Raw genomic sequence first — 15,034 nt, 5'->3', positions numbered from 1 at the left:
TCTGGGGCTGTAGTTAATTAATAAGTCTTTGTAGAAATCCTAATTATGAAGCTGAGTTTTGTTTAGATTGATTTGTGACAATGTTGTGTTTGACATTTGCTTCTTGATTGCTTGTGGTCCCAGACACTACTAATCATCACTGTCATATACAGTTTTAATTCTGACCTTATTAAATACCAATATGTAGAGAAATGTTGAAGTGGTAATCCCTCATTTGCCACAAACTGGGCTTAGACATTTAATAAAGAAGTAGAAACGATCATAAGGCATTGTTATTACACCAAATATTGAAATATTTCATGATTTATAAGACAGGGAAATGTACAGGATGTTACAAAATGCTACATAAAGATACCAAAAAGGTTAACCTGGTTTTCAGCCATCTTTTGAACAAACTGTTCATAACAGACTTTTTGGGGATTTAGGATGAGTAATGTGAAAATAAATCAATGTCCACAGCAGTCACACATATAGATCATAGCTGTTGTTGCTTAGACAGCGAACATGTTAGTTTGTATTTACTGTTGCACACATAGATGGTTATGAGACAATGAGACCCTGGGCCCAGTAAATACAACTTCTCTTTGAATTTCTTTGTGCTGAAGCACGGATGTTGACACATTTCTACCTATGTATTTGTTAACAGGGCGGGGGACATTACTGTAAGAAGGCTAATGTTTCAAGCAGGCATCATTATGTATGTGCGTGTGAGAGCATGTTAAGTCATGCTTTCTCCTACAGAGAATCCAGTGAGTCACAACAGCTAAAAGGAATCATATCATAATTCTCTGGATCTCTATTTTTGCAGCTCTGGTCTACTGAATTTCATCTGAAGCTACTGCTCAACAAGTTATCAGCTCAGACAATAGGAATGAGATATTATTTTTACCCTAGCTTAAACTAACAAGCGTATAGTTTCGTCTTGGAAACATGTCTTTAAAAGAGAAACTTATATAATGAACTGATAACATGATTAGATGTTTTTGTGTTTGGTGTATCATAAAATAAATCAAGCAGTGAGATTTCATTTCATAGAAAAATAGTGCCATTTTATTATAAATTAATGAAATGTTCATACAAATATAAATAAGTGCAAAGTCGTATCAGTCTACTTGCTTCGTCAAACACATTTCTTCAAGCATCCACAGCCAGTGGTTTGGCTGGCAGAAGTACATCTTTATAAAAGACAGAACAAAAACATCTTCACTCATGTAAACTCATGAAAATAAGACATGTTTTGACTCTTCTCCTTAATGGGAAAAGACAGATACCATGTTTAATACATTCATCTGCAAGTGATGGCAATTCTGTCTGTGCCACAAATACTACCATGTCTTTTGGCATATCGATGTATATATATATATTTATTTATTTCCACACCACTTAAGGCATATTAAGCAGTGGTACTGTTCTCTCAAGTAAGATCCTCTAGGATTCAGTCATGTTGGTGTTCCAACAAGCTGCTCTCTAGTTCAGGCAAGTTTGGCGTGAACCCTTCCTCTAAACAAAATATCAGAAACATCACTTCTTTCCACATTTTCTGGTCTGATAATATCTTATAAAAGTTAGGTAAAAAAAAAGTTTTCCCATTGTGACTTGTACAAATATGCACCCAGAAGTCCATCAGTGTCCACTGGTTTGCACTCTAAGTTTCCATTGTCTGTTGATTTCCAGCATAGTCACAGATACTAGAATAACGTGTGCAATGCGTCCAAGATTTATCATTGGAGGTTAGAAAAAAAGCAAGCCTGACCAGTAAAAGCTGGACTGGCTTTAATGGATTGATGATTTTCTGAGGCTGATGTGTGGGAGCACATTTGGTTAGCAGCAGCAGGGGGAACCTGTGTGTCATCAGACTGTAGACAGCTGACTGTGAGTCTCACTTCAGTTTTCAGTAATTTGTATGTCATCGGTGAGGCAGAGGAGGACGGCGGGGTTTTCTCTCTTTCACACCACCAGATAACAGCAGTGCTCTCTTTCTCTTGGTCCTCTTTGTGGATAAGTCCACGATCCAGAGTCTCTTCCTGAAACATGGACCTGAAGACACTGATGCCCACTTTTCTTGTCAGTACAATAAACTGCTCCTTTTCACAAGCTCGATCTTGGTCTCGAATCTGCTTCACTGATACTCCTCAGACACAGCGTGTGTCTTCGAACGTAGCTGTGTTGGATCCCATCCAGTTTCTTTTAAGTCTTTGCCCCTTCAAGAGCATCAGCCAAACGTCTCTAGATAGGAGCATCATACTCTTGAAGAAACTCCTTAAGAGGATGAGGAAGTTGGTCTCTTTTAGTAGAAATGTCCAAATGTCCATTGACTGTTTTCCTGCACAAGTGCTGCAAGGTGGATAAGCTACAGGAGAGAGGTTTGACAAGCTCCAGAGGGATCTTCTCTCCTCCAGAGAAAATGTAGTACATATTCCCACTGCGGCTGTTCACTTTGCTCTGAGGCATGTAGAAGTGGACCAGCTTGAGGACGCAGTCAAAGTGGGGAACAGAGTGAATGTTCTTAGGGTCTGTTTGCAGGTAAAAAGAGGAAGTGTCACATTGGATTCTTAGGTTCTTGGTTCCCGACGCCGTCTTGACGCTGAGGGCGAACAGGTGTCGGTTGTCGGAGCTGTCCCTGACGAGGAAAGTGCCGGTGGCCTCGGCCGCCAGCATGGCGTTGGCCTCCTTCCCGTTGATGGCGGCCCAGTAGAAGCCGCTCTCCTTGAGTTTGTGGAGCGTGGCCAGTACCATCTGGTACTGGGTCTTGGAGGTGAAAGTCTTGTAACGCTGAGGCAGCCGCATACTGGAGTCCACGAGGCTGCTGCTCATTGCGGAGTCAAACTTGCTGTGAGTTACCATGGCGCTGTGCCCGTTCTCTAGGCAGCCTGGGGAGCACTGGGCAACCACACAGACGAGAGAAGAAGAAAGTGGGTTCAAAGAGAGGTTCAGAGTGTTGTGATGAGGTCAATCTGTCTGGAAGTGAAACACCTGGAGAGATAAGAGAAGGCATGTTAGTTTGAGCTCATTGTGGAAAAATATGATAAACATTAAAATGCAGTTTAATAGTTTAAAAGTGACATACAGTCATAGCCAAGATTTTTTTATTCATGCTGATGTCTAACACTCCCCAGCTACAGCAGCTCTCCTGGAAACTATTTTTCCAGATGTGGAACATCAGCGCCATGACTTTTTTTTGTCATCTCGAATTTAAAAAAAAGCACATACCCAATTTGCATGACTTCTCTTTCCTCAGTTTGAGAGGAATTGTAGATTTAACATTGTGTTTAGATAAAATGTCTCTATGTAAATTCCATCCATTTCGGGGAAACTTTGTGCGTGTAATGTGCCCTCGGGACTCGGTCAGTTCCAGTAAAGCCATCGTAATCCTGATTACGCAATTTTTCACGCCGGGACCGGCTTCACTTAACCAACTACCTCAATCAGATTAACACGCAAAGCATTATTCATCCCATTTTACATTTTATGTATTTAAGTATTATAATATATGAAGAAAAAAAAAAAAGATCCTCACCTTCAATGTTTCTCCAAATCCGCTCTTTTAAAATAAATCCAAATGCGCAGTCGCTGTATTGGAGTCTGTTCACAGCCCGTCACGATTATACAGATGTTTTAAAGTTATTTGGCAACAAACTTCGGACTTGTAAAGTAGTTTTTCCTCTGTATGTATCAGTCGGAGTGCTGCCCTGTGGAACTGTGAGTTTATAGTGAGGAGGAGAGGAGAGGCTTCATTATAAATGTGAGCAGACTCCTCCCTTCCTCTCTCTTGGCACATTGACAAGAGTTTTTTTTCTCCTGCTCCGAGAAGGAGTCCTCCCCCTGCTGTTTTTTCCAAAATGAAGTTAAGGAGGAGTTCCAAGCAATACTTATTTACCTTTGGTAACCTAGACTCTCTCCTTAGGCTCTAATAAACACTTTAAATATTACAATCTCTTTTTTTTTTTAGATTTTGAGAAACAGATATAGAATTATATATATATATATATATATTATATGCTCTTTTTTTTTTTCGGTAGAAGTTCCGCTAAGAGTCAAGTATGAGGTAATGACTCAGTCTTAGCTTTGTGTATTCGGTTTCCCAGAAATTCAAAGCAATAATAGCTCACATGCTGAGCAGCGGCCCTCCAGAGAGGGCGCCAGATTTTGTGTAACTTCAGACAGCACATCTTTATTTCCCAATAGCATTAGTTGGTATCCAGGGGCAGCGGGTTATTATTTACTCATTGTAGAGAAGTCGTATGACTGTTTTTTTTTACAGTCATTATGAGTATGTTTTATGATTGTTTTTAAAGTACTATCCTAAGATCCATAACAAAATCAAAGTTAGGGCTCTTGCCAAATGCACTTTGTGAACATGTCATTAAATATCAAAATATGTGTTTTAATATTGTTCTTAGTTAGCTTGTTGACTATGTTATTTATTGTGTCTTGCACAAACAAGTACTCATAGGAAACATTTCTCAGACAAAAACATAACTTCTTACATATAAAGTCACAATGCAATCAAAAAAAAAAGTAAGCCAAGGCTGGTGTATGCACAGGTAATGACAATGTTGTAAAACACAGTAATGATACAAGGTATTATAGTCGTTATAGGAGAAATGACAATTGTTGATTAATACTAAAAAAATAATGAACACTTTAAATGTCCTCATAGGTCCTTAAAACTACATTATAGTGTTTCATAAACCATTTATTGAATATTTATAGTAAGTATGACCGCTAAGTGTCTTGTGTCTTATAATAATCCAAACAAAATGTATAAAAAATGTAGGACAGTTTAAGTAAAGTAAAAAAAGTTGTATTAATCAACTTTACTTATTTATTTATTTATTTTTATTTTTTTTGGGGGGGGGGGGGGGGGGGAGTAGTCCATTGCTGATTCTACCCATACTGTGAGACTTTCTTTATCATCAATTTACAATAATTTGTGTGTCAGCATTAAACTGTCTAAAGAAAGCTGACTTCATATCCTCATTTTAAAGACATGTTAAAAGAATGAATCTTTGGCAACGTGTGTGACTGATAGAGCACTCATATCCACATCAGCTCCCTCCCTGCTGACTCAGCTATGACCACCATAAGCCTCAGGTGGTTATTGTACGGACAGATTAACTCTGCGCCATGGTGTCGCGTCAGGCTTTGCCATCCTTTAAACAACTCACTCGGTGTAATCATCATGTTGAAGACGGCCTGTAAGTGAAAATATGACTTAGCTCAGACTAGCTCTGAAGCTTCTGAAGGGGGAGGGGCGGGGGGAGGGGCGGGGGGGGACTGATTGGGTTTTGGTGAAAGCCAGCTGTGTCCACAGAGGTGAGTCAGGTGTTATCTGATAAAGACCACCAGCAGGATAGGGGTTCAAGGGAAATCACTAGGATAGCTTCGTAACGGTCCACTTCTTTCCAGAAAGTCTATTGTGTCATCAGCGTGAGGCATGTTTTTAGCATCCAAAGTCTCCTCTGGGGCCGCGATGCGTGTCAAATGAAAGGAGGGAGAACACACTCACACCACGCTTTAGCTCACCACGTCTCCAAGGAAACCACTATGCACATTATTACAGTATGCTGACTTGGCTTTTATCATGTATACTGTAATTTACCAAGTCAACTACACTTTTGATACAATTACACACCAGTAAGGAGGGAGGCGCTGGAAAAAAAGAAGACCTGTACGTTCCCCCAGACGTCAAGACTTTAAAAAAAAAATAAACAACCCGAAAACAGTGTGTACTTAACCCGAGGTAAAACCTCAAATAGTTGGTCAGTCAAGGCAGCTGACGAACCAAGTGACCTGAAGCTGAGAAAGCTTTCTACTCTGTTGATGTAGCTCGCCGCGGGACCCCTGCCAAACATCTGAGTCTCAGAGTGTGAGTCTTGGAATTGACAGATTTGGCTCTCTAAGTCGATGCGTGTTTGTCCCTTTCTGTGTCTTTTAGTTCTAATAGATTTACAGAATCTAAATAGAAAAACCATAAACACGCTCTTGTTCATGTTTTCTTAGGTTTTTAAACATTTGTCCTAATACTCTAGGACTGGCACAAGAAGTTGAGTTTCAATTAATGTGCAAAGTCAATGAATTGGACCTTATTTTCTATTTAGCAGATGAGACTAGGGCCTCGCATGACAGTTTGTTGGTCTAAACCGCTGTTTAGTAGAAAAGGCAGCTGTTTAGGTTTTCCCACACTGACTCAGAAATTTACTCTAGCTCATGGTTCCCGTAAACCCAGTGGGTACGAGGGGGGAAAAGCAGACCTCTAGACTGGAAAGAGGGGCGAAAAGCAGAAAAATGTTATTCAACTAAATATTTTGGAGCTTCTCGGTCTAGCAGATTTTCACTGAACGGTGGGAGTTCTTTTAAAAAGCGCTGGGTGTTTTGCCAATTCTATGAAATTGTTTGTGGTGTTGGCAATTACAAAGGCGTCCCTTATTGTTTGTACAGCTGAATACAGGTCCGGTTGAGTCAACATCATCAGTAAATGTCATTTTGCCATTATGCAGGGTTACATTTGTAATGAAATCAGTTTTACTAAAACCTTTGTACAACACTGAGTAAATTAAAGGTCTGTTAGTGTAAACACTGCTGTTACTATAAGACCTGAAATGATACTGTATGATTCAAATTAGGTTATATTACTGTGGAACTGCCACTGCTGATTAGAGATAGGCCGGTAGGTTCCTGGCATATCACTCAATCTGATTCCTGTTAACCCTGTGTCATTATATACAGTAGTTTTATTTCCTGTCTGTACAGTACCTACATGCCTCTGTTAATGTCTCAATTTGGCCACTATTGAGCATTTCCTCCCACAGCTGCATTACTTACTTTGAAACTTCCTTGTTGGTTGAACAAAACTACAACTGTGTGATAACTAATCCTCCAGTAATACTTTCCTGGTAACTCTCTCTCTCTCTGTCTCTCTCTCTCTCTCTCTCTCTCTCTCTGTTGCTCAATGGCCTTCTTTGTGTAATGTCTTTGAATTATGGGAAGTGTCATGTGTGACCACCACAAATGAGAAGCCACGAAATCCAAAATGGCAAAACAGTCTTTCACAACTCATTCTTAACAAAAATATTCTCACTCAACTCAACTCAAAGATGTCCTTTTTGTGTCAGTTTCCAATTAACTCACATACTTTGTGTTGGCTGGAATTCCTTTCCAGTAAAGGCTTCCCTGGTATGTGGAATAGTCATACGAACATTTTGTTCTTCACTCTGAGAGATGTTTGTCGTCATGCTAATTGCACAACTCTCCCATAGAGAGTTACTGTAAAGTAACAGGGAAGAACACTTTGCGATTATTATTCATTTCGCAGTTGCCCCTGAGCAGGAAGTGAACCCATCATGTAAACTATCACAGTAGTAAAGAATTGGAAAAAAATAAGAGTGAGGTAAAATAAAAAAATAAACTGGAAACAGTTGATTGACATAAAAGCCAAAAAAAACAAAAACCTGAAAGGTCAGCAAAAGAAGAGCTTCTACCTATTCGTATACAACCTGCTCTCTGTCTGCATGGCTAGTAAATTCTCTAAAGTCTCTACCCTTCACTTGAAGCAGGTGTGTTTCCCTGCATCAACACCCAGGTTCATTGAAGTGGAGGATTTGTTTTTAATGGTTTGAAAAGGTGTGAAAGTTGGCAGGGAAGTTGAACGTGATAGAGGCGTAACATGCTTGGCACATGCCGCATTTTGCAGGGTGGAATCTATTTATGGCGTGTCTGTCTTCTGGGAAGAGCTAAAAGCAGAACACTGTGCCATTAAGTGTACCATTAAATGTACCTTCCACACCCAATGTACTCTTCCTTAGGTTATTCAACCTGTGTTTTCAATATTTATTTGAAGTCCTGCATTTAATATTCAAAGTTTAGAATTTTTAAAGACAAAATATACTTAATTAAGTACTATTTTGCCGAATGATGATTTTTTTTTTTATAATACTATCATTGGATGATTATTACTGATGTATGAATATGTAATCAGAACTTTAATGTTGTATCTGGTCAAGGTGGCGCTAATTTTACCTCCTTTATACTATAATGTTTCTTATGTTGTGAGCTAGTAATATGTGCTGTGTGTCATGTAAAAGTATAATGCCTCTCTCTGAAATGTAGAAATATAAAGTCTCACAAAATGGAAATATTCAAGTTAAACAGTACCTCAAATTTGTTATTTAGTACAGTACTTGAGTAAATTAACTTTCCACCACTGTCAATGTAACAATCTTTCTCACAACAGCTGTGGACCTTCTAACAGGAGCCTATTACATTGCCAAGAATGCTCTTTGAATAAATGATTTGTTTCCTGAGTTTATGACGTACTTTCTGGCATTGTTTGTCGTTGGCCCTGCCAGCAAATGACCAGCAGACTTTTCAACTCCGGGCATCACTCCAATATTTACATATCACCACACTGAGGCCCATTGACGGGGCCGGAGCAAGTTCTGCTCCTCTCAAGGTTAACAAGAGGAGGGGGGGGGCTTTTGATATGACAGGGGAGCTGTGATAAATAACGGCCTGTTGTCGCTTTTACCTTCCTGGCATAAACTGTTGACACAACAATAGGAAAGTCTGGTGTTGTTGTGATAAGTCGCAGCTGGAACTGCACGTGGTACAATTACCAACATTTCAGCCATGTGACAGTGAGCTGGGAACTTCAGCTGGGGCTATTATTGAGACGGACATCACAGGACAAACTGCTGAGAGACCCTTTCTTTCCAAATCACATATAGCTTACACAACTGGGGAAATTGACTATTTTAACATTTAGTGCCAACGCGTGGAAATTGAATTGCACACTATGGGAACGTGTGACTCAACCCTGTTTGACTGCACAGTCATGGTGTTGAGGAAGAGGTTAAAGAGAAGAAGTGAATATCACAGACGTCATTGGGGTCTGGCATTCAGTGTGTCGTTATTTTCCACCATGAGCCGGGCTGTGCTAGATGTGGTTGCTAAGCACATGGCACCTCAATATTTACTGTAAAATTCAGATTATAATGTGTAAATCAGCTGATCCACAGTACAACAAATTTCATTCTATTTCTGTCTAAAATGATATGTGAATTAAGTATGAAATAGTCTTCGTAGTTGTTGTTGGGTGAAAAGCCTTATTTACTTTAAGAGGAATAGTTTGACATCTGGGTAATTATGCTTATACTCTCTCTTGCCGAGAGTTAGACAGATCAAGGCTCGCAGTTTCCCCTATTTCCAGTCTTTTTGTGCTAAGCTAAGCTAACTGGCTCCTGGCTGTAGCTTCATATTTACCACACAGGCATGAGAGTGGGATCGATCTTCTCATCAAACTCTTGGACTGCAAAGTAAATAAGCGTCTTTCCCACAATGTCAAACTACTAGCTTAATTTATTTTCCAACGTATGAGTCATGTGCAAAAAAGAGGGAAAACGAATTAACACCCCGAAGAAAACCATCGTGTTCAAGTTAACAATCTGCAACCCTTTCATCCCTGCACCTTCTGACAGAAATTAGCATGTGAGGTCATACCACCATGGTGGTACAAGCTGCTTCTGGAAAATGCACATTTGCCAAGTTCCCCGAAACTGCCAGCGTCCAGATCGTGATCAACTGCCTCCTCAAACATTCAGATTGCATCATGCCAGATAATATGATTGATAAACGCTGCCCGCCTATCTTGGCTGGCCTGCCACTGCCGCCTCCATCCGTTTATCAGTATCAAATGCTTGGAGACAAAGGGAGCCAATGACATAATCGGGATCTTCAAAATGGACTTTGATTCCCACAAACCCCAGGAATAGCTGGCTGATGTCATTGGGCAGATGGTAATAAATCTGTCTACGCTATTATAGCAGGTTGGCTGAGAGATGCTGTTACACACACACACACACACACACACACACACACACACACACACACACACACACACACACACACACACACACACACACACACACACACACACACACACACACACACACACACACACACACACACACACCTTGTTTAAATGCACTCAGGCGAGAGTGCACACCGCCAAACAATAGGCTACTTGAAAATGTATTGAATGCAGAGAGCACACACTCTCATGTGCATGCATACAGTACTCATATGCATATAGAATAATACTGGTTGCCCATATGCATCTACACTCATGAGCACATGGGAACGCAGAGACACACACTTCCTCTATAACACAGTAGTAGTAACTTGATCCTGAGCTGTGCCAGTAAGTCTGACATTTCCGGATAGATTTAGTGTGTACTTGCAACGTTCACACACCAGTTTTGTGGTTACTGTCCAGATAAGAGTGCTGACAGCGGACCCAGGATGTATGCGAGGCGAAGGACAAGGACGTTTCGGAGGATCAGAGGGGATTTACCTGGAAGATGTCCTGTAATCCTAGAGGAGCCTGATCTTGATTTAAAGTTATAAGTCACCTTTCCCTTCATGCTCCACATTGTCTAAAGGGGCCTGACTCAGCCGCAGATGTTTCAGGATACTACCCAGGATGCATCAGTCAGAGGAAAAGCTTTGATCCTAGCCGTTCCCTCGATCGGTAAATGATTCCACATGCCTAAATGACTAGGCCTTCAATGACTTTGCACGAACGGCCTTCATGGCAGACACAATGAAGTCATATGAGGGGACTATAAACTGACTGGAAGCCATTGGGAGTTTGGAATAGAGCCTATTGTTACTGGTGCAGGTGTGTTTCTGTATGGAGTAATTGCAGGAGCGCTCTTTCATCTCAGCAATCTGTGAGTGTTTGTGGTAGCTTCTAATAAAATTGCAGCTGTACCATTGCTCAGTATATATGTATATGTATTTCTTCTTCTTTTACAGCTCAGCTCTCTTTGTTTCAGCTGCAACAATCCCCATTTTGCATTGCAGATCTACAACTCCTACACATTGAGGTTTGTGACCTCTGCAAACAGCAACTCAGTGTGCCCAAGAGGCCAAACAGAGGGGGCCCCTGTCTTCACATCTTCGCCTACACTTTTAGATATGTATTCTGATTGCAAGCATCACACAGAGGAGTTCAAGCGACTTTTTACTTTGACTCCGAGACTCAAATGCTGCGGTGAACAGGTCCTGGAACAGAGATCACAAATGCCTCTCAAACTCCCTCTCTTATCAAGGCATTTCCTTTTGTCCCATTCTAGTCGGGCACTCCCTGTAGACAGGAAATTCTTCTGGCGGCGCTCCAAAACCACAGCCTTTTTTTCCATCTTTTACTAGAAATCTTGGAAGGAGAGTACAGTCTGTCCCAACCTCCAACCTGCATGTAAACAAACAATCTGCACGTTCCAGAAATCCCTCCAGTTAATCCATCCACAGCAGCTCTCATCTGAGATTTCTGCAACGCCTGTAATCACTAAGCTACACAATATACTGCAATCAACACAAGATAATATACAGGAAGCTCCCTAAGACATGCTATAAATCGTAAAAGTCCCACACGAAAGAATATGCTTCTTTTCTCACCACATTGAAAAAGTTTCCCAGAATAAGAGCCACCCACAGTTCAATGAATATGCAGAAAAAAATCCCACATTACCATTTTCCCACTGGGACAAACAACCTTTTGTCTCGTTCAAACAGTTATTCTGCAGCCCTGCATCAGCAAGTTCACTAGCAAAAATATTGCACACAATGAAAAAAAGTTGATACTTTCTTTCCAGTAAATCTAATTGATGTTGCACTCAGACGCCTCGATTCTATTTAGAACACATACTTAGATTTAAACTCAAGGTGGCTGCATTGTTCCTCATTTGTAAACCAAGTATGCCAGTAACTGCAGTTGCGAGGACCTGTCCATGTACTAAATCATTTCCAGTACTTTTTTATTGGCTACACATGACAGTCACAACTGAGTCATGAATCCGAGCACACAGGTCTGAAAGTTCCTGTTTGTTTTCACATCTCTTTTATTACCTTAACATTCTCATATCGAGGTCACCATGTCACCTATTTGATATGGACAGAGATTAGGGATGTCTTAAACACATGTCTAAAGTTATCAATTCAGCAAAAAATGAACATTCAAAGAGCAGCTGCACCGTTTTCCACCACTTTAATGTTCTGATGTACAATTAAGTCGCATAAATTAAAATAAGGACTAAAGTGAGGCCAAATATCAGAATTTCATTTTCTGCTCCAGCTAGTTTGATTTAGATGTTTTGCAAGATTTTGTATGCGGCCAATTTTCAAACTTGCACAACAACATGTTTGTGGGAAAATTCTCTGAACCAAATCAGTAAATGATATATTCCACATTCCAGAAGTATTTTACTCACTGCCCTGAACACAAGCCCAATGTTTTACTGCTTTTCACTATCAGCGCTTTAACCTCGCTTTCAGCCGCACAAGATGCTGTGATATACTGTACATATGGTGTTATGAGTATGTGTGAAGCGGAGAGCGAGATAGAGAGAGGTAGCCGATGGGGGAAGGGGTGGGCGAGACTTTGTTGTGGTTGTCTTTTGAACTCCCTTTCTCAGAAATCCTTCCCAGAGGATGAATTCCGTGTTCCTCGGCAGAGCAGGAGATTCCTAAAGTGATTTGAGCAGGATTTATTCTTCCAGTAAGGCAACAATGCATCCGTCAACACAGCAACTGAAGTGTACGGGCACCTTTAACACTCTGACATACAGCATCTCAAAAGAGTTTAAGCTACACTTGGCTCCAGTCTGTCTGTAGGCTTTTTTCATATTTGAAAAAACATGACAGCAGTGTTAAGGGAGATCTAATGGGACAGCTTGTTAACAACATTCATGACTCACATGATGGACAGCTTCTATTCTTAAAATGCCAACTTCAAAGCGCCACCCTTCTTAAATTAACTTGTTAACTGCATGCAAAACTGAAAACCAACAAACCTGTTGAAGCCAACGTTATGCAGCTGAGAACTGGTTTGAAAACGTCTACCATGGCTGTGTTGCATTACGCTTGCGTGTTGGTCTATACACACGCCAGTACGTGTGTAACATTCTTTGCTTGCATGAGCCCCATGTGAGGAAAGGGCCCTTCTCATGCCAGCTGAGGTCAGCTCCGGACACCACGGGGTGCACCCTTCTCCTCCGCCGCGGTGGGCTGAGAGGCAGGGGGAGGCCTCCAGTGCTTCTGGGAAACAGTCTGGGCCTAATTGGAGCCTGACTGGTCTCACATGTCTCCACTTACTGGAGGAGACGGAGGATCCCACTGCCTGGCCTATTAGAGCTCCAGTAGGCACAGGCCTTTCCCCCTTCATCAGCATAACCACACAGTAGTGAACTGACCAAGCAGGCCTGACATGACAGCATGACTGAGATGTGTGGTCTGGGATGTCTCAGTGCAGTGAGGTCCGGTAGGCTATGCTGAGCGTACTATTATCTTTTTAAAAGAATATTCGACCTTGATACAACTCTTTTCGCGGTAAAGCTTGTTCCAAGGATCTCATTTCTGTGCAGAACAGGCACCCTCCTCCTGCTCTTCCCTCTCAACTCATTCTGGGTCGGGACTGATGAAACCTCCCCCTCCAACTGAACAGTATATCACATTCTCCTTTGCACGCACACACAAACCTCAAACTCACAAAAAAAAAAAAAAAAAAAAAAGTTGTCAAAGTACACCATCTTTTCATGTGAAATACGAGAAGTGAAGAACAGCGCAGATGGTGAAAAACAAAAGACTACCCTGCTGCTGCTACCTCACCACCGCCACACATTCTCTAACTTTTTTTCACAGTTTTTTTTTTTTCTTTCTTTCTTGCCGTGGCAGTGTGCCTCTCGTTTCCCATCAGTCACGGTCACCTCCTTGGCCCTGCTCTGTTATTCTCACAAACGTCATTATCATCCTGTTTCACAGCAGCAGTGATAAATACTGCTTACTGCAGTTGTGCAAAAAAAAAAAGAGTATTTCCAATTTACCAAAACTCAAACTCATTTAATATCTGAATGCACAGCAGGAACCTAGTTTTAAAAACACCTATTATGCTATTATTGCATTTCAATGCACGTCTGGAACAAATTGTTTCATAATTTGTTGCCATATTTTCGACATACACACTGCAGACTATGGCCCAGGCAAAAATAAGCACCTATTCATTTAGTCTTGAATATCAGGCATAATTTGGTTTTGCTGGAATAAAGAATATTCAAATGGTTCACAGATGAAAGGGCTTTTGAAAGCAATTCTTTGCTCAGATAAACACGTTTCAACTTGAATAAATTCAGGTATTCACAAGACAGACCCATTTTACTTTATCACTGTACTTACAACCAGTCGAGCAAATCCCATATGCCTCTGCAACTACAATGTATGTGCCAGTAAAATTTAGCATTAACGGTGAATATTCAATGGGGACTGAGGCTGATTTGTGCAACTACAAAGTGCTTTTGTTGCTGAAATTTTTTACCCAAACTCCTTTTAATGTCAGTTTCCTCCGTCTGTCAGTTACACATTTATGATGCTGAAAAACTGATTTGTTTGTGCTCGACATTTTATAGAAAACATGTAGTTAAATGCAGGAATGAAAACAAAATAGGTCACACTTTCACAACTTCATTCACATTGTAGTCAAAAGATTTTTGTGTCTCAATGAGGCGTTCACTCTTTTCCATGGTACTGCAGGATGAAAGCAGAAACAGACAAAGCCATCCACAAGGTTAAGGTAATATATTTTTCATAAAGTAATTTAATATAACCCACAATATCTGAGCTAGGCTCAGTAGACACTAACCGACATCCAAAGATGTATTCGCATGTGTATTTTCAACTGCATTTCAGTCGGTTTCCTGCAATGCACGTTCCATTGAGAAAAAGTCATTTCTATTGATTGCCTTTCCAGGCATCATTTAATATGATACATATTCACTTGTTAATATCGACCTTTCCCCGCTGCCTCGACGTCTGTGCCATAAATACTTTAAAAGCAAGCTTGTGAAAAGATATGAAATGTTATGAAGCTGTAAATAAAGTCTGGATTGAAACAGTGACTAGAGGGTAAATGTGGTTAGAATAATTCAAATTTTGGAAAGTTGTGCAAAAAAAATAAAAAGAGAGATTGAATGATTCAATTTCA

At 40.6% G+C, this 15,034-nt stretch overlaps 1 protein-coding gene across 1 annotated transcript; it reads right to left on the bottom strand.

Annotated features, from left to right (window-relative positions):
- Positions 1-1,028: 1,028 nt before the first annotated feature.
- socs3a (suppressor of cytokine signaling 3a) lies at positions 1,029-3,692 on the bottom strand. The gene is made up of 2 exons (XM_054607423.1): positions 3,518-3,692; positions 1,029-2,973 (listed from the first exon to the last, which is right to left on the bottom strand). The coding sequence occupies exon 2, from the start codon at positions 2,842-2,844 to the stop codon at positions 2,227-2,229; it is 618 nt and encodes a 205-aa protein (XP_054463398.1). The 5' UTR covers positions 2,845-2,973; positions 3,518-3,692; the 3' UTR covers positions 1,029-2,226.
- Between the last annotated feature and the right edge of the window lie 11,342 nt (positions 3,693-15,034).

This window comes from Anoplopoma fimbria, chromosome 11, assembly GCF_027596085.1.
Source record: "Anoplopoma fimbria isolate UVic2021 breed Golden Eagle Sablefish chromosome 11, Afim_UVic_2022, whole genome shotgun sequence".
NCBI classification, from domain to species: domain Eukaryota; kingdom Metazoa; phylum Chordata; class Actinopteri; order Perciformes; family Anoplopomatidae; genus Anoplopoma; species Anoplopoma fimbria.
This window is presented reverse-complemented; position numbering and strand designations above follow the sequence as displayed.